This window comes from Dermacentor variabilis, chromosome 5 (genome assembly GCF_050947875.1).
Source record: "Dermacentor variabilis isolate Ectoservices chromosome 5, ASM5094787v1, whole genome shotgun sequence".
In the NCBI taxonomy this organism is placed as follows: Eukaryota; Metazoa; Arthropoda; class Arachnida; order Ixodida; family Ixodidae; genus Dermacentor; species Dermacentor variabilis.
Window position 1 is genome coordinate 40535262 of NC_134572.1, and position 20189 is coordinate 40555450.

The 20189-nt window shown below is 42.2% G+C and overlaps 1 protein-coding gene across 1 annotated transcript in view; it reads left to right on the forward strand.

The window, feature by feature from the left end:
- Positions 1-439: 439 nt before the first annotated feature.
- Invadolysin (leishmanolysin-like peptidase, invadolysin) overlaps positions 440-20189 on the forward strand; it is a 42988-nt gene continuing 23238 nt past the window's right edge. Inside the window, exons 1-13 of the mRNA XM_075692183.1 lie at positions 440-884; positions 1121-1221; positions 1433-1463; positions 1588-1670; positions 1801-1918; positions 2163-2338; positions 3675-3780; positions 3878-3972; positions 10918-11039; positions 12247-12350; positions 16505-16581; positions 16979-17089; positions 19439-19571. Of these exons, the coding sequence (XP_075548298.1) occupies positions 792-884; positions 1121-1221; positions 1433-1463; positions 1588-1670; positions 1801-1918; positions 2163-2338; positions 3675-3780; positions 3878-3972; positions 10918-11039; positions 12247-12350; positions 16505-16581; positions 16979-17089; positions 19439-19571 (1350 nt within the window). The 5' untranslated portion in view covers positions 440-791. The remainder of the gene's footprint in view (positions 885-1120; positions 1222-1432; positions 1464-1587; positions 1671-1800; positions 1919-2162; positions 2339-3674; positions 3781-3877; positions 3973-10917; positions 11040-12246; positions 12351-16504; positions 16582-16978; positions 17090-19438; positions 19572-20189) is intronic.

Below are 20189 nucleotides of genomic sequence, written 5' to 3' on the forward strand. Positions count from 1 at the left end.
TACCCTAAAATTTTCATACTTTCATTCACGACTGGCCATGCGGACAGGCCACTTTGGTCCTCTGAGCTATGTTGTTTGGGTGGCCGACGCGCGTCGGTGCTCCTTTGTTACGAGACCAACAATACAGCTTCGGTATGCATGCACATTTTATACCAGCCTTCTTTGCATGTCTTGCGTGCGCCCTTGACTGCTGCCGGCAGCAGACCGCGAAGGCTCGGCTAAAAGTTTACGTGCACTGAGAAGAACGAGACCGTATAAAACACCGGAATCCACAAGCAATGGTAAAGTGGGTTAGGAAGACGACGTCAAGCCCATCTCGTTTTGTGCCTGCCTTCTTTTTCAACGTCGCGTCACTGGCGACTGCGGCGGACACCGTCCGTACTACCTGGCTCGTGCCCGTAGCCCCATTATTTTCCGACGCTTGGCTAGCTTTGCCGAGGATCGTATGCTAGCTGCTAGCACGACACGGATCGCACTCCGCGCGAGTGGCAAGGTAGCAGCACCATGTAGCACAGATCGGCTTGGCGCAAAGCCACGGCCTCTATGCCACGGCCACGGACGACCGGCCGCATCGGTGGGTGCATCGGCTGCGGCGGCAGCACTGTCGAGCTGTCGACATACAAGACGCGCTAGGGACGTGCTTTGCAACCGGAAGGCGTCCCCGGCTGTGTCGAGCGGCTGATGGTACGATCAGATTGGAGTAGTGTAGCGGGTGTAGCTGTGGCTAGGTTTGGGGGGGACGGACGGAGCGGAGCGTATTCAATGGGGTAAAATCGAAACACTCGAGCTCGATGAAGTTCGTCGCGTACTGGGCCCTCCTTACGTCGTGCTTCACGTGCGTTCGATGCTTCCGTTGCAGCTACGTACCGCCAAAGATCGAAGATGTAAGTCACTGCTGTGTTTTACACTTGTCGTGTGATTTCCCCTGGTTTTCCGTTCGTTGACAGAGGGTCTCCGTAGTGACTCGATCTCGCTCCTTGCCTACCCGATTTTCGTGCGCGATTGTTGCTCTTCGTAGTGCACACAGAACATCCCGTTAGTTCGTACCGTTATCATGTTTACACTCACACTTTCTCACTGCAGTTTGTTTTCATCGAGATGTGTTTGGACATACTTGCAGGTGCTTAACCCGGTGCACTTAGAACCTTCATCGCATGTAAGAAAACGAAGCATTAGCCAACCTCTAAGAATCAAGGTGTTCTACGATAAAAGCGTTTTCAGGTGAGCGCTTCCTTTTTTCTTTTTTTGGCATCTAACACGTACCGTGCGGCACTGCATAGAAAATTTTTTCTCTTTCCTTCGAATGCAGAAATTTATTTTTTCATTTTTGCTTCTATGAAAGCAAAGGTTTTGCCATATATCAAACTCCGACACTAGCTCTTTGCTTGAGTTTTCGATCTCGACCACCGTATTCCGTGTACTTGATTTTCAGGTTGCAGCCGGAGAAATTCGGGATAATAAATGTGAGTTGGCTTCCTTATCACCTCTTGTACTTGTCTGTCCGCATTACTGCAACAGTATAGGAATGCCTTCGTGATCGCAATGCGTAAGTGTAATCCGGCGGCTCTCTACATCTCTCGCATGTAGGACACAATCTTACCTGAGGCACTTGCGTACTGGGAGAGGACTCTTATGGTCAGGCCAACTCTAGTGCCTATAAGGTTGAACAGGTAAGACAGAAAAGGAAATAATATAAACGCGCGTACGTGCGTTGAGCTCCCTCCCGTGACAGTTTGGGATCCATATTCAGTAACTCTCAAGTAACATTCAAGTCATTCTGTGCTCAATCGTGTTTCGCAGGAAATGTCCCAACAACCAAGCCTTCTCACCAGATCAGGACCCGTACCTTTACTGCAATGAACATTGCGAGAACGAGACAACCTGCGGCGAGGTTGTCGTTCCAGAAGAGCATTTAGAGGTATGTGTAATACATTCAAAATGTTTATTGCTCCTATTTAGATCCAAACAGATTTTTAAAATTTTTTACCCATCTTGCACTTAATGAATGGGTCATTCGCTCAAAGTCACTTGCTGAAATCACTGCTTAAGACCTTGTAAAAGTTGTAGCACCGAAGTTTAATTGATTTAATGACTGTGCAAAAGTATGGTTGTCTTATTGCTGCACCAGGGAATTATGCCTGTCATTGCTCCTTTTGCATCAGCCTTGCAGAGTATGTGACCGCACGGGCCGCTACTGCCGGACGAAGGGGAGTGCTGGCCGAGGAATACCTGATGCTGACTTTGTGTTTTACGTGTCAGCCATGCAGACTGATCGCTGCTTCAAGGGCCAGACCGTTGCTTATGCGGCGCATTGTCAGCAAGAAGCGTCAACTGATAGGTGCGCACTTTCTCTCACTACCAATGTTGCTGGATGCCCACTTCCTTGAGTGTCTTTTGTCTCGTGACGTAGGTGTGATTGGCTGGGGCTGAAGTTGCCTTTTGTCTCTTGTGGCCTTGACAGCGCTACTCATTTGGTGCCTACATTGTGCGTTCAGTATTGTGGCCTTGTGCCTATGGAATGCCCTTGGCTCTTGCTGCTAAGCATTAATTGCTCTCCATGTACTTTTAAATGCATGTAGTTCATTTATCTTTTCTTGCAGTTGTTAGTGGACCCTTGTATGGAATAATATATCCTACTCTTTTCTTTTAAAAGAAAGCAATGAAGTTCTGTAATGTTGTTGGTTCAGGGTTGATATATCTCATTATCGTGTTCTTTCTTTTTGCAACAAGACCACAACAAATTAACAAAAATGTTTGTTGCTGACGCACAAGTTTGTGACACCCTATACAATTGGATGCTATTGAATTAAATGAATGAGAAGAAAGGGGGTTTAACAGAGGGGCCCGATTTTTATTAGTCATATCATAAGAAGCTAACAAACGCTAACACCAAGGACAACATAGGGGAAATTACTTGTGCTTAATAAATGAAATAAAGAACCGATAAATTAATGAAAATGAAATATGCCAATAAATATTATAAGACTAATAAAAATCGGGCCCCTCGGTTAAACCCCCTTTCTTCTTGTTCATTACATAACGAAGGTCTCGAATCTGGCAACATTGATGCCCTCAGGTAGCATGTGTGGGTTTATCGACCGGTTGCCTTCGCCCAAAAAGATCGCGTTCTCGTGACGCCTGCGGCAGAAAGGATGTTCCACATCCGCCGCTTTGGTTTGTGAGTGGTGGCGCTGGCTAACACTCCCAGGGTTCTACTAGGACACATAAATACCCAAGAAAGTGGATGGGAAAACAGCGCCGCGGTAGCTCAATTGGTAAAGCATCGCACGCGAAATGCAAAGGTTGCGGGTTCGGTTCCCACCTGCGGCAAGTTGTTTTTTCATCCACTTTAATTTCCATTAATTTATCGTTTCTTTATTTCATTTATTAAGCACAAGTAATTTCCCCTATGTTGTCCTTGGTGTCAGTGTTTGTTGGCTTCTTATGATATGACTAATAAAAATCGGGCCCCTTGGTTAACCCCCTTTCTTCACATGCACTATTAGTTTGTTTGTTATTTTCAAGTTGGCAGCACCATTGTAGAGACTTCATTTTGTTTTTGTAGGTTTTGTCTCAAAATGTTTGTCTGCTATCACTGTCTTCCTGAGAGGACCATTTAATTCACATTTCTAAATCTGTTATTTTTTGTATTGGGGCCCATACATCTATTTTAGACCTATTGCTGGCCATGCCAACCTCTGTCCCGACTCAATCTCTACAAAGCCACAAGATATGGACACCCTGCTGTCCACTGTGAAACATGAAATTCTTCATGCCTTGGTATGCTTTCATATATACATTCATACATACCAGCAATGTGGTATTTCGTATTGCATGTTTAATGTTTAATCTGAGTGTTCTGCGCCTTGCTACACAGGGTTTTTCGGTGAGCTTATATGCATATTTTCGTGACAAAAATGGCTATCCATTGACACCTCGAGAACGGAATGGAAAACCAGCAGTGAACAAAGAGTGAGTCAAATTGCATTGACTAGTTTTTGTAAGCTGTGCTTGCTGCATAGTCCCAGCTTGCTTGCTGTGTCATGTAGGTAGCTGCGTTGAACAGGACGTACATTATGCATTGATGTGATTCATGCTGTAGTTGTGTATGGTCTTTTCTCTTGCTGCTTTTCTTAAGCTCGACACAAATGGGACTTAGTGTGTTTTGTTTGCCAAGTACACTTGGCGTAAAAATATTGCAGGATGTGAATTTTCCGAAAAAGCTTTATTCCCACATAGTTTCTGCCCACAGCAAGTAAAATAATGCATCAGGTCTGTTTTGTTCTCAGATTGCGGAAGCATATTCACCTCTTCATCTTGTGCCTCGGTAACATGTGACTCCAATGATACACTTGGACATTTCTGAACATTCCCAACCAAAGTTTGACAAAACATAAGGAGTGGCCTACTGCCAGTGTGAGAGATGTTCTAGCATTTTTTTCTCTAAAGTTCTGTGAAAGATGGGGTCATTAAAGGAATTCAGGTTCCCCAATGTTTGTAATTGCAGAGACTGATATAATAACCATGGATCTAATGAAGGTAAATCTAAAACGTTTCTCGCAGATATCCACATGTAATAGATATATATTTATGACAAATGTTGGATATAACGAATGTATTTTTGTGCCATCTGTGGTTTGGTTGTAATGAGGTTCGATTGTACACAATTTTGCCCATCTATGCTTTGAGCAGCTCTCTGCTGTAATGGGCTAAATTTGCACTTTCATCTGGCTGCACATATTGAAAAATTAGGGTTAAATCCATACCCCCAATGCTTTGTCATAAGGACTACAGCAGCAACATGATACTGGATATACATACCAAGTAATAAACAGAACAGGAATTATAGGCATTATAGGGTGTCGGCGACCTGGAAAACCTGGAGAAGTCAAGAAATTCTGAGCACCTGAAAAAGTCATGGAATTGTCATGAAACTTTGTTTTAGAGATTAAACTCATGGAAAATGACTAATTAAACTGCCCAAGTTGCAAATTCATTAAGGTTCGTTCGCCACAAAGTTACTAGGCTCTTTGCAGTGTGAAGTATAGGCTTTTGTGCACAGAAATTGTTTTTCAACCACCATAATAGTGAAATTAATTCATATGCTGCATGCAGCCCTGATGTCTGGCTCAATGTAAGCGCACATTTAACCCCTGCATACATTTGCAAGACAGTGCGACTTTCTACTACAGTATAGTCGTTTGTATGCAGAGCCTACCATACATAGAATTTTGTGTGTTGCAGTGAAGAAATTGATAGTGACAGGAGTGAACCTGGCACTTAGGATACATGCCAATGACAAAATGATGGCTTTAGGTTGTCGCAGAGCAGTATACATTTTTTTAGATGAGTTGATGCTGCAAAGTGCCTGCATTTTAAACAGTAAACACACATGTTAACTACAGACAGTCTTTATTAGTGTAACTGATCCAGGAGGTTGCGCTGTAACACACACGGGCAGGGGCCACAGATAGACAAAGGGGCTGGGCCGCAATTTTGTAGCAAGGCCTTTTTGGTGTTACTGCCTTTTGGAACTTCTCGCATTCGTGAGTGGCCGCATTCCACGTTCTGCCCTGAGTGAAGTGTCACTTGACCACTCACGAATGTGAAAAGGGCTGAAAGGCATCACTACAATATCACAGCACTGGACTTGGCACAGACATAAAGCGCAGAACTGCTGTGACTGCTGCACTGATGCATTTTGTTGCACTATTAAAAACTGGTTGTAATATTGTGTCTTCGTTGGGCTCTATGGGCTGCTATGTGGTATAAACCAAGTCTGCCACCATGAAGTAAGCTTTTGCTGCATTGCTGAAACAGGTCATTCTCTTGTAGAAACGCTCATATACAGCACAAATACTATTTCAAGTGTGCAGCACTTAGTTGCGGAATGCAATAGGAATAAATGCGTGGAAATTCGATGAAAGCCGCATGTCCAGCACTCCAGAATGCTTGACAAACATGTTTAAAAGAAGCTTTCTTTGCTTACTATCCAGGGTTTCGCATACCTGCCTGGCTGTTGGGTCGGTTGACATCTCAGTGGATATATTTGTAGATATATATGCAAAGGTTCTATGAGAGTACCTTCAATGTTGCTTATATAATGCTTGTATGCCGCCCAAGTATGCTCACCTATGTCTTGCGTAACAACATAAAACCTGCACATATAGTGTAGGCTCACAGGCATCCCTCTTGCTTATAGTCATTGTACTATTATACAGATTTTATCATGGCAAGATTATGCGCCACACAAAGCCAGACCAGCCAGGTTTTACTTGATCTCGCTGGATGCCATTTGCTCGTATGGTGTTGCAAGTGATAATCTAGCGACAGCTAAGTGAATTTGCTCGCAGGAGTTTCAGAATTTAGAAACCAAAAGCTCTTCTTTTTTGGTCTTGGTGCCCGGCACAGTTACACAGGCCAAAAATAGTCGTTTTCAACAGAAGATGATGTGCGGTGACGCATCCATGATGCCCTAAGCATTGCCAAGACAGATGCAGCCACTATAGTAGTCGTCATTGGTGCCACCATTGGAATTGTGAGCGTGCATGTTGACCAGCCAAGTTAGAATCATATGGCAAGGGCCAATTTCAGGATCGAAATAAACGAAGTTTGGGCCCATAGACATTTATGGGCATCAGCCAGGACCTTTTATCAAGATCGAAGGAATCAGAGTTGAATTGACAGAATTATACTATACTAAGGTTTTTCCTGTTGCTTTTGTAAGCTGAAAAGCTAGCCCCAAGTTTTGTTCCTTCTGAATTGGCTAATTTTTCGGACATTGGGAAAACAGTGTGTTGAAAAAACTGTTGGTGTCTTCAGATTGCTTTTTTTTTGTGTCAGGGAATGTTGAAAATGTGCTAGACATCGTAGGTTTTTAAAGATGTGATTTCAAAGTGCCCCTCACCATCACCCATAGTGAATTTTGGTTCCTCACTGTTAGTTATAAAGCTCTGTCCAAGGAGCGTTCTACTGCAAGATGTTTAAAAAGAAAGTGGGATAGTATTAGCAGAAATATGAGCAAATAAAATATTGCAAGGTAATAGTGCAAGGAGGTGAACTGCTTTCCTTGCGGCATAGGCTCTCCCCGTTGCCTCAAACATTGCCTGCAAGTGACATTCCTTGCCTTGCTTGTCCCACATTAAAGCTGAGGGCTAATGTCATAAGCCATACCTTTCTTGTAGCCCCTCTCTTTCTTTCTTGCTGCCAACATATTTGTGATGGTCATCTTGCATGCTCTGCATTTCACGAGAATCCCCATGATTGCATTGTTGCTGCTTATTTCTGTGCTGCACTTAGAAGCCATTATGAAGAGGGCAAGTGCTATAATTTTGTCGCTGTTAGCAAGCTGGCTAGCTGTTCTGATGAAAATGTGCACCGGCTTTTTCATTTGAATCTGTACCTGTTCTTACGGCATACACCAGTGTAATGTTTTGCAGATACGTGTAATGTTTTGCAGATACGTGTAATGTTTTGCAGATACAATAGTCACCACATGATCTTCACATCGCACTCGTTTGTTTGCAGTGCTCAGCAAGGAGGTCGTTTAATGAAATCACACTGGGGTCTTATTCAGGGTCTCTAAGTTTATAGAACTCTAGCAACATTTTAATTTGTTGAGAATTGGTTGGGCCATTGAAAAGCCACGCGCCATTGCTTCACACAATAGATCACTTCAATGGTCGGTGGCAGTTACCTCAGACCTTAAAAAGGAGCCACTACTTCTAGCTAATTTGAACAGATGTTACAGAGTTAAATGATGATTGCACCCAGCAGGTTTTGAGGGTACGTTTGTGACACTGATATTATATACCATGAAACCTAAGATAGTGAAACTACATGAAATGGATGAAATACAAGTTTGGAAATAAATTTTGCGTCCAGTTGTCATTTTGCTTTTGTTTTATTTAAGGCTAACTTGCCTATTGCTGCTTCTTTTATTTCCCCATTGGTATTTGTCGTATACCCAAGCCACAGGGTCCACTTTCAAGCTCGATCGGTGTAAAATTTCGCAACCACAATCGGCTCCTTTCTGTAGCTTGCGTAAAGGAGCCAATCACATTAAAAAAATTCGATCACAGTCTTACTTGATTGTGATCAAAAGTGCCCATGTGACACCTGTGACGCATGTGACATATGTATCAAGTCACCCAGTGCTTAACCTTGTTGCATTGCTATGAAGCATCAGCTTCAGTGCAGTGCTCTTCAGCATGGTCAGATGTTTCCTTTATAACTACAATTCAAGGGAGAAACGCAAGAACACCTATGTTCTAAGACCCGCCGCACTAGCTTAGTAAATATGGCATTGTGCTGCTGAGCTGAGATCGGAGGTTCAGTTCTGGCTGCAGGGGCCTTGTTTCGATAGGGGACAATGCAAAACCGTCCGTCTGCTTAGATTTAGATGCATGTTAAAGAACCCCAAGTGAACAAAATCTGGAGTCTCCTTCTACAGTGTGCCTCATAATCATATCAAGGCTTTGGCATGTAAAACACCAAAATTTATGTGTGTGTGTGCTGAAAATTCACTGCACTTTTTTCCCCTCGAATCTTGGCATGTAGGGCTCTGCTATGCAACTCTCTGGTGAAGGTACAGCTTTGGAATGTAAATATTGTTCAACCAGTGACATCTTTTGTTGTTATCATTATTTTTTTTATTTATTTTTTATATTTTTACATGCTGTTACCTTTCTTTCTTGGCTTTGGTTCTTTGGCTTGCAAGGATGCTTCTTGCTTATGTTTCATTTTTTTTTGTTTCAGAGCTAGCTGTGATGCTCTTTCTGTTGCTTTAGGTAATGCACCTTTATGTTGGCTTTCTTGCTATTGTAGCTTTTTAACTGTGTACCAAGGAGTGTTCCAGCATGTTTTGTTACATTTCCTTTCTGGGTTCTCTTGACTGTTAATGTTCTTATAAACATTTGCATTTGCACCTTTCTGACCTTTGTCTTTTGTGCTGCTGTGCTCTCTTCTAATTATTCATGTTCTGGAAATTCTCTCTGGCTAAATACTTCAGGCTTGTGTTAAAGCCACTTCAGCCGCCTTTTGCATCTTAGTAAATGTGGGAACAGCACAGTAAACAAGGACAGAGACAAGACACCACACGAGCAAGTGATGTCTCTGTTTTTTGTAAGCAACTGTGTACAGTAATGCTCAGGTCTGTTTAAAAGCATTTTGGCGCTCTGTTAGTGCACCCCAGAGCTCCAGCAACAATCTTGTACATTCATTCATCAAAACACTTTTCGATGCTCCTGGTTAAAGTGCAGTATGGCCAGCTTTAAGGAAAGGTGCAGTGTGCACTTCAGGGCATTATATGTGTATAGCTTGCATTCCAACTGCGTAGATAAATTCCTTGAATTTCGGGATGTGTTATACACACTTTTCTGGGTAGTACTTTCTGTTATAAAAAATGCATAACTGTTGTTTTCATATTTTTGTATATGTGTTCGTGAGTTACTTATGAGATGGATGTGAAAGCAAGAAAAAGGACAATTTGTCAATGAGTGATGCATAAAACTGCGAGCAAACTGCAAGCAATGTAAACTGTGCCACTGAAATGACCGTACTCATACTACAGACAGGCTGTTAGTATGCGCACATGTACTACCCTGCCTGTCCCGCTGTTACCCTGCTGGCCAGCTTTCATGCTGATTTTGGCTCCAGCATCTATCTCACTGGTAGTATTGCAGCCACGCAACAAAGTTTGCTTGGACAAACTCGTGTGCTGTTTATTCACTGCCTTTTTATTTTTTATTTTTTTCCATTTGCATTCTTTTATTTGTCGATCATTGGGCCTGACATCCAATGTGTGCCCGTTTCACAGCGCTCTCTTGTTTCTGTTTTGTGCTATGCACTATTTCTCCATCCTTGCTTTTTGTGAATAACCCTTTAGGGGACCAGAGAACATCCTCCTAGAGTTGGTGCCTCAGCACTTTCATGGCTACATTGCTGTTGAGTGTGACGGGGTCTGTTTTTCATTCTTGCGCTCTTCCAGGCAGTTCTAATCCTTTGGTGCATTATTGTTCAAGGATAGTGCACAAGTTACAGTAAGACCTTAGTATATTAGGTCTCCAAATAGTAAAATTTTACTTATTATGCATGAAAAAGACAATCCTGATTGAATATCTATGCATTAAGTATAGTAAACAGCTGCCACCAAAGTTCTTGTTACAATAAACGCCACTAGCTGGTACTACTATCCAGTACATTCAGCAGTTTTCCAACAAGCATTACATTCAGCTGCTGTTACAACATTGCTATCTAAATATGTGTAATTTTCAATCTAAATATGTGTAATTTTCAATGTTCCTGTCTGCATGAATACATTATCATTAGTGAGGGTTTGAAAAGTTGGAATGCATGATTCCCATGCCTAACCGGTGGCTCAGCTGTGCTTTGTAGTTCATGCTTTGTGTTTATCTGGCTTCAGTATGTAGGGACAATTGGTCTCACTTCAACATGGTGCCTTGACAGTTGCACAAGTGGATAGGTTCAAATTGATAAAGTAGAGGGCCATCATAACAAGGTGAAAAAGTCAACTAGAAGATTGTTTTGGCCTATGAGTATATATAGAATATCTGCATGGAAATGTCAGGCAATTGTTAGGAAATACAAGGCAGCTGGGAAGCCTACTACTATAAGTACTTTCTTCACTGAAGTGTTTGGTGGGCTAATAAACCTCTTGTTTACTTTGAAGGCACCTCTGTTGTGTAAAGGTTTGGAGTGAATGCAATTACAGTAATAAATTTCCCAGTGTAATAAACATTTTACTCATCCCTGAATGGTTTACTGTGATGGTGTTCTACTGGGTATTACATGTTGTGAATTGCGTCTTGTCCAACATGTTTACGTGATTGTGCTATAAAGGCAAAAAAGAAAAAGAATTACCCTAACCATTATGTCTGCAATCTCTCATGTTTTCAGGTTGCAGACACACAAATGGAGTGACCGTGTCATGAAGAAAATTATTAGGCATGACTGGAAGATACATAGTGGATCTATGACCAAGGAATTTTGGATAATGGTTACACCTCGTGTTGTGGCAAGTGTCATTGGTATCATCTTGCATACTGTATTTTCATGCGTACTCCTGCACCAGAAATATTAAAAAAGTTGAAGTTCAAGACAAGAGTGCGGCTTAAACCTTTAGAGTAAAAAGTGAATGTTTAATGATATATCAAGAGAATAGCCAGCGACATGCCTGTCATGCTATACTACAGGTGAGAGGGTGAGGGAACAAAGAAAGGTGGGGAAATAAGAACAAGACAAAGTGCACACACAGAGACACAAACACACGCTATCAATAAAGCTATCTACAGAGTCTCATTGAGGCCTGGATCCTGCGGGAAAACTGTAAGTGCTTTATTGCGGCACGGTTCAGATCCCATATTTTGCTGCAGTTTTTAAACCGTCAGGTGCTTTTCATGGCAATACGCTCTGTGCACTGTAAATTCCTTTGAAGTACATTTTTCCTGTGAGGTAAGTTACGGTTGGGCTAATTACTTAAAATTAATCCCATTGTGTGGTAGCATGTCATTTCACTTGGAAGTTATGTATATGTAGGTTTTTGTTCATTCTATTTTCTCGAAGGCTGAAATTAGGGATGTGGATTATATTGGTCACATTGTAGCGACGTTGAGGAAGTGGACAGTAGCACAAATGTGAGTCGCAACAACAAACTTTATATTGGGCGGACCTGTGCCCAGAAAAGCAAGTAAGACTAAAGAACAACAATAGTGGCGAGCAAACTCGTCAATCGTCGGAATCTGATCTATGGGCCAGATGCCATGTGTCGAATATTTGTACATGACTCATCGAAGGCTCCGGTGTAATCGCTGGTACTCATGTACCTTCCAGACAATACACCACCGCATGTGTCGTGCATGCAATCTAAACATCTCTCTAAACATCTAACATCATCATCTGATTGCACAAGGTTCAGTGACAACTGACAAGAAATAGAATCAACATTAACATTCAAGGAAGTTCCAAACAAGCATGCATATCAGAATAAGCTGGGCGGTTTATACACAAGGCAAAATACTGTATAATAAAGGAATAAACATGTTTCCTCACTCTTTCTTTTGTAATCACTTTCGAACAGGCATTTTTGGTGCCTACGTTCATGCTTCCCTCATGGAGTTGGAAGTGGCAGCCGTAGTGAAGCTTGCATGATGTGTGTGTTTTGCTGGCTTTTAGATGGGTCCGTTTATCTGCTGACATTCTTGATGGACTGTGTGTGTCCACAGGCAGAAGTTAGGCTCCACTTCAACTGCTCTGAGCTGAAAGGTGCCGAGATGGAAGACCAAGGGGAGGATGGAACAAGGCTGACACATTGGGAAAAGCGGCTGTTCGAGGTGAGCACGTTCTGTGCTTGGCTTTTTTGATTTTGTCTTGTTACATGGTAGTTGTGTGTGTGGAACAGTTGGCCTTTAAAGGTGACATTCTGAAGATATGCATTGTAAATTATAGCACCCGAGTGTGGCGAGACTGTCAAGGTTTGTTTCAAGTCAAGTCTTCACTCCTACCTGTGCGAATAACAAGATACAGTGAAATCTTGGTTATTCAAAACCTCCCAATTCAAATTTATGTATAATTTGGTCTGGTCGTTTGGTCCCATCAGAGACGTGTGTGTTTATATGGGAAAAACTCCCATAAATTTTAACTCCTGGAACTGCTCAATGGTTATCTTGAACAAAATTTTTTGCTCCCTTGGACCAAGCCAAAGGCCAGAGTAAAGTGACATGATCATTGCGTGTTGGGCTTCAGTGGATATGCAAATTAATAGTGTAGGGAGGAATTAGGTGCATTCAGCACTTTGAATGAATGACTAGCACTGAATGCTGTGGCCCCATCTGATAGGTACATAGTCCACAGGGCACACCAGTACGAATATCCATCCATTTTCATTCCCAGCTAAAATCAGCCTCACTCACTCAGTGGATCCATAATTTCCAAAACAGCTCTTCCAAAAATGCTTGGTAAGGCACTAGACCTAGGTTATGTGGTACAGTCACTGACCAATAATTCATACAGCTTTGTGGAAATTTCCAACACCTTGCAGTGAGCTGATAAAAAAAAAATTCAGGCTCCGTCCTGCTCCAGCTGCACAACGATGTACCAATTTAGCCACCAAGTTCACTGAGACAAGCAGAAAAAGTGATATTTTGATGCATCATCGACGCTTGCTTGAAACAAAAAGTAACAAAGCCTGGTCACCTGGTCTGTTCTAGCTGTAGCAGACTCCACCAAAACTGCGGTGCAAGCCAAACCCCACTAAAGTTATATTGGTGCAAAGGACTGCATTTGCGGTTTGTTGTGCGAGTTTCGCATATCCAGATTTGTTCCTTTATGTGTGAAATTATGACATGATCTTTGGTGACTTTTTGAACTGCTTTCAGAAATTTGTTTTGGTCGCAGCCATCAAGCAGCTTCAAACGACACCAACTCCACCCTCATTGGCACCATTCATTAGGGGAGCGATTAAGGGAGGGAACTATCAGACAAGGACTGTTGTGAAGAAACCCGTGATCATACGGCTATCGGAGCACAGTCGGTCTCTGTTTAATGTTGCAGGAGGTGTACATTTTGTGCATTTGGAGACCGTACTTTGTCTGTCTTCAGCAACAGCCATGAAAATGGTCAAAATACAGACTGACCTGGCCATATGCAAGCATATATGTGTGCAGAAACACGCGTTCTTCACCACTTTTTATGTCTGCTTGAAGATTAAATGCTTATTTTCTCGCAAATACGATATTTAGGAATCTGTTTATTCAGATTTCTGGCCGGTCTCCACCGTGTCCGAATTATCAATTGGCGACTTTATTGTGCACTTTACCGTTATGGTTATCAAGTGCAGTATTCTAAAGAATTTTTCTACTCAAACTTCATTTTATTCGTAAAACTTTTGGTTCCTTTGGAGTTTAAATAAACAAGGTTACACTGTACCAGCTGTGCTGCATCAGTAGACATTGCTCCGGCCAGTCTGAAGCCTGGTAGTATTTGATTTGACAAAGGTTCTGACTCGGTCCTGTGCATGTAAGGCAGCCGTTGCATAATAAAGGCAACTGTCAAATATTAGCACATATTAGAACGTTTCTGAATATGGGGGTTAGAAGTCTTCTGGTGGTGAAAGGATGCAAGAGGGGTACTGGTTTCATGCAAGTTAGTCAGACAAGTCAGTGTAGCATGCAAAATTGGTAGCAACAATGTCACTGAATAAGCCACTGCAAAACAATGTGTGCCTTGTCAGTCTCTTCTATTCCAAATTTTCTACCACTTACATTGCTGCTTCTAAAGGTAAATCATTGTTTATAGTATGTGAGTGCATCTCACAAAAGGTGTGTGCTTGGGAAAACTACAAATATGTGTTATCCTTCTTTTTCCCCCTTTCCACCTTCCACTGTCATGTGTGCAGGATTCTTACGGGTCTTACAGTTCACAAGTTGGCAGGTTTGGTTAGTGGTATGAATGAACAAAGCAAGTCATAAGCATACCTGTGCGTAACAAATTAGATTAATTACTTGTATTCAATTACATTAGCAGTTAATTTAGTAATTTAACAATTACCTTGTTTACTCAGTAACACTCACTGTTATTCAATTACTTTTTTCCAGTAACGGATTTGAGAATGGATGCAGATTTCAAAACCTGAAGTTGGCCGAAAATACAGCAGTACGCGCGAGGTGGTGCTGCGCGGCAACCTCGCAGCTGGGCACCTTAAGACAGCCAAACTTGGGGCCTCAGTATTCATTTCCTCATTGAACAGGTGCTGGTCTGCGTCAACAGCAAATGCCCCTTAGGAGTTTATTGCCAGGAAATCCCTGAGAGAAAATTTCTTTCGGCTTTTCATTGGCCCAACCAGGATCGTCTTCTCCAAGTCCTAGCAACAATGAAACGCTTTGCTCTTCCTAAAAGACCTAGATGCTGAGCAACCACAATCTTGTGTGTCAGATTCGTATACGTTACAACACCGCACTACCTCCCAGTGCACACATTGAGTGAACTGGCTAGCCTCTCTGTCTTCTCTTTTTTCCTCCTCGAACAAGTTTTCAGTGTCACTGCTTATGTCTTCAAAGCAAAAACGAGAGACGATGACCAATAAAAATGTTTGTGCAGATACGCAATGTATGAAGGGCTGTAGAAGGCACTCTGAAAGTTTCAGGCCAGCTTTTTCTGTTTACTGTATCTATGCAATGTTAATAAATGTTAAAAAGAAAGTAACATATGATTAATTAGTTACTTTTGAGTAATTCCTCACTTACTTTCGTGGGGCAGTAATTGATAACTGTAATCAATTACATTTTTGGATGAAGTAGTTGTAATTGTAATCTGTTACTTTTTCTTCTGTAACATGTACAGGTCTCGTCATAAGTAGCATGATAGGAGAGGTTAAAGTAAAGGAAGGGCGGTGATAATGTCTAATACAAAGCAAAGGGGGCACACACTGAAAGAAAAATTTTTAAGGCAGAATTAATCTGTAGCACAAGCCCTAGTTGCATAGCTAGTTATACCTCATTATAATGAAATCGGTCAGTTGGAAGTTTGCTTCATTATATTGAAAGTCGATCCTTTATGGAAATAAGTACATTCGCCGGTGGATCTTTATTAGATGGAAGGGGCCGCAGTATTTTGGCAATTATCGGGCAATTGTAAAAAGCAAATTTGAATGAATTTGAGAGTTAGAGACAAAAGGTACAGTCCCATGCTGTGTCCACGATATCTTCCCATCGGTAGTACGCAGCAAAGCCAGCCATGCTTTCGCGACCACTCGTCCCCCACGGCTAAGCCCGCTGTGGGACGACGCTATCATGAAAAGTGCCCAGAGAGGAATAGAATGCTTGGTCTGCCTCTAGCTTCACTGCACTTCTGAAACTCAAGATTACGCAACTCCCAGCACTAAAAGCATGCAAAGACAGTACACAATGCCACGCCATCTCAGCTTGCCCGACTTTTGCACACACGGCTGCGTACGTCTAAAACAGAGCATGCGGGCCAAGTATGTGCTCCACCACATTGACAGCCATGCGCAGCCACGGTCACGCTAGAAATGAATATGCGCGCCAACCTGCCCCCCCTTCACGGTGGCAGTGAAATTTAGTTATATTGAAAATGTGCAAATACACTTCATTATATTGAGATTCTAAGTACATGGTGTTTTATGAACAAGAAGCAATAAAATTATATAAAGTAAATACTTTGTTATATTGGGAATTTTGTTATATTGAAGTTTGTTATATTGAGGTTTAACTGTACATGTCTTGGTCCCAGCTTCATGGAGTGCATCAAGATTATGGATAGTGAGCATCATGGTAAGCACCAATTATGTGCAAATTACATACATGAGCTTTGTTTATAGGAGAGGGCATGGCATTTTATGTGATCATGGCTTTTGGTGCACTCTTGCACATGTACCTGCGCATTTGTGCTTATCCTTAGGCTTCGCCCTTTAAATTCATGGGCAGTCATCACCAGATTGTATCGTTTTGCATTTCTTTTTTTTGCTCAGAATGAAGCAATGACTGGAACCCATACCCAGAACCCGGTGTATTCAAGGATTACCTTGGCTCTCATGGAGGATACAGGGTAAAGATATGAGTTGTTTTGCCCTATCTTTCACTTCATTGCAATTTGATGATCTGCTGTGTGAGATTCCTTTCATTTCGTTTACTTAGGTAACTTGAGTTTGAGGGGTGATAGTGCCAAGTAACACAGCACAGTAAGGGCATCCCTGGCAAACGGTACTGGTGCACAATGTGGCACTCTTATCCACGATTTCATCCTTGCACCAGGGTGTCCCACTTTCCACGTTTAGTTTGCTTCTCGGATATATTTCTCTGTATCTACCTTCTTTATTTGCCCGAAGATTGAAAAAAGTTGCATTCAAGGTGTATTCTTGAGTAACACATTTTGCGAGACATATCTGTAAATTTGGTTGAAGCAGTGCACTTCATTTATTTAGTTATTGTACCATTCCCAACAGGTGGTACCTTCCGAACTATGACCAAGCACAGCCGCTCAAGTGGGGCCACAACCTCGGCTGTGACTTTGCTCTCAAGAGCTGCAAGGAATGGATTGACAACCGCCGAGAGAGGCAAGCAGCAGTTTTGCTACTTACTATAAAGCGTTACAACCCAGAAGCTTTAGCTTTAGCCCTCATTTATCAAATACAGTCAAACCTTGTAGTGACATTGATTAGCAAACTAATGGATGTAATGAATTTATTTTTATTATCCTTAATGTTCTCATGGAAACTCATGCTTTTAAAACATTGTATTAATAAAGCAAAATTTTAATTTAAAAGGGTAAAACATGCATGCCAACTCTCCCAAATGTTTCGTCAACCTTTACAACAACATTCTGTTTGTGACAAAAACAACAAAAAATTGTTTGTGAAATTTTTCCCTAGTCAGTCCCTGAACTTTCCATTGAAAGTCCTTTGATAGTGAAAGCACACCATGAGGGTACTTGCTTAAAGCAAGTTTATAGAGACAAGTACCAGAAGCAGGCAAAATCGGCAACAGAAAGTTGCTGAAAAAGTCACTGTGATCTAAAATGTGTTGCTTGTAACTTTGGTCCTGCTTCTATGTTGTGTCTGAAGCTAAATAATCATGCTAAAGTGAGCATGCATTCCACGAAAGTCAGGTGTTCAGGGTACAATTAAAAAAAAAATGCTTGCTTTGATAGACTCCGTCAGTCAGTGTTTCGTGTGCATACCGATAGACTGCTGCAAGCATCTGACTTTGCGTAATTCATGAGGCTTTACTGCATCCAGGCTGCACCAAAAGTTGTGAAGCAGTGCACTAGATGAATCCAAGACATGATTTCAAATGCAATCACATAAGTTCCATGCTGCAGGAAAATAAAAGTAATTAGACTGTTTCATGCAAGGGGTGAAGCATTGACAGTGACAGCAAGGTTTATCATTGCCGTTTAACTTTTCGGACGGTGTTCCGACTACATGCAAGTGTGAAATGTTGGGGCAACGCAGCACACAAGGCAACTTTTGCTAGGCAGAAGGAACAGTCCTCTGGCAGCTACCTAGTGTGTCACTACACTTCCGTGATGAAGAGCGCCGCTAGAGGCGTCACGCCTCAATGCTGCATGAATGAGACCAATGTCAAACGTCTACGTTAGTCAGGCCCAGGGAAACACAGCCTACGCTCGTTAAAACGGACTCGCGTACAACAGACTTTCGGATGTAAAGGGCCATATTTCAGCCTTAGTTTGTTCTACCTATTTTATTAATGCAACATAGTTCGCTTTTAATGGACTGCGCTGCAACGGACTATTGGCTATAGCGGCTGAAATTTGCGGCAATTTTTTTCAAAGTCGGGTGTATAAAACATACTTTTGCCATGTCAACACGGGCTGACAAGTGACTTGCGAAGGTCAGCCGACAATTGCGGCTCGATATCACGTGCGCAAGAGAGGAAGGCGAGATGGAAACACCCAGTCTTCTTTCATGCATGAGGCACAAGAGGGGGGGGGGGGGGGGGCTACTCCGGTGGCTGCTGCTTATGGTGCGGCCTCCGTATCTTGAAAGCAATCTGCGACGTGGACAAGGTGCGCCCAGTGCTGGTAGCTTCGTATGCACTGTGCTTTCGATGTTTAGTTCGCATTAAAGCGTGAGACAGCACGACAGTCAATTCGCTTGCTGCTGCTGCCATGCTTATCTTGCTTAATTTGCTAGGGCAATCGATGCTTCGCCTTTCGGGCGAAACTGTCTTTTTTGTTTGTTTTTACTTTGAACGTTCATCACTCGCTCTTTGCAATAAAGTTGTTAGACATTGCAACGAAGGTTTCGGAAGTGAGGTGTTTTGGATATTACAGACTTCAGATAAAACAGGCATTTTTGTCAAATTATCAGGGTCCGTTGTAATGAGAGTTGACTGTATTAGATAATTACTGCCCATTCCGCTCAGATCAGTGCATACATGCACCAGCTCAGCAGGAATGCTAGTGTGCTTGTCATGTGCGTATGCAAAAGATTCATGCCAGCAGTCGAAGGAAGAACACTGCCCTGGCTCCGCCACAGAGGTGATTCAGTGTAGCGTTGATGTTGTGTCCACTTTTCTGTGTAATTTTTTTGCCACTAAACGCATTCTGCATATTTGGAGGCCCTCTAACACTCCACGTGAGCTGTGCATTGGGGCAGCACAACAACAGCGGCAGCATCAATGCACTTCGAGTGTCCGTATAATTGCTGCTGTCGCAATAAAATGGTGGTGATAGTTGCCATTTTGGACATGTAATCACAGGACAAAGTAAAAAAAAAATTTAATGCTACGGACATCAGTGTCCTGAAATTAATTAATTGTTATAGAGTGGATCATCGGGGTGTGTAGTGGCGCCATTAAAGTGTTAAACATAATTGGGCATGTCTGGAAAATTGAGCATTCAAATTTGATTTGGTAAGTATACTTTTTTTTTCTTTGTGCAGGGGCCTGACCATCCATCCCTTTTGTGACAAAGTGAAGAAAGACCCCTTGGAGACAGAGTGCACAGAGAGCCGAGATTCTGTTGCCTTGTGTAATCTAGTCGACCACGGTGAATACCTGCCTAAGAGGTTTCAGGTTTGTGGGTCTAAAGTGCCAATGCATTATTTTCCAAACCTAATAACAAACTAAACATTTCTTTTGCAACATGAACATGCCTGAGCTGCAATATTTTAAGGCCATGCATGCGTCTCATGTAGCAATCCACTTAATACAATAGCGATAAAACCTGAAGTTCTGAATGGTATAACCACTTTCATCAGGACCAGGGGTTCTCAAACAGGGTTCTACATAAGGGATTTTAGGGTTCCACGAGTGGTAACCCAAAAATGTAAAAATGGGAAAAACAGAAACCTGTTTCCCCCCATTCAATTTCAGAATTTCTTTCATGAAATAATTAATTTTGCATTGCATTTTGAATTTAACTAAGCCACTGCCCGTTCATCTACACTTCAATAGTCTTTGCAAGCGCCAGTGTGGCAACAACGCACAAGGCTCGTCACTGTGTGATTTTTGGGCTCACAATATCCGTGCTGAACGTTTTTCATTCGTAATCACAAAGGAGGTTTGTAACACGTAAGTGGCAATCAACTTGGGAAGTTTACAATCACGAAGGGCCATTTCTGAATTTAGTGTCATCTTCTGGTCAACTCTTGTTGCTGACAGATGCAATATTGACTGTATATTGTAACGTGT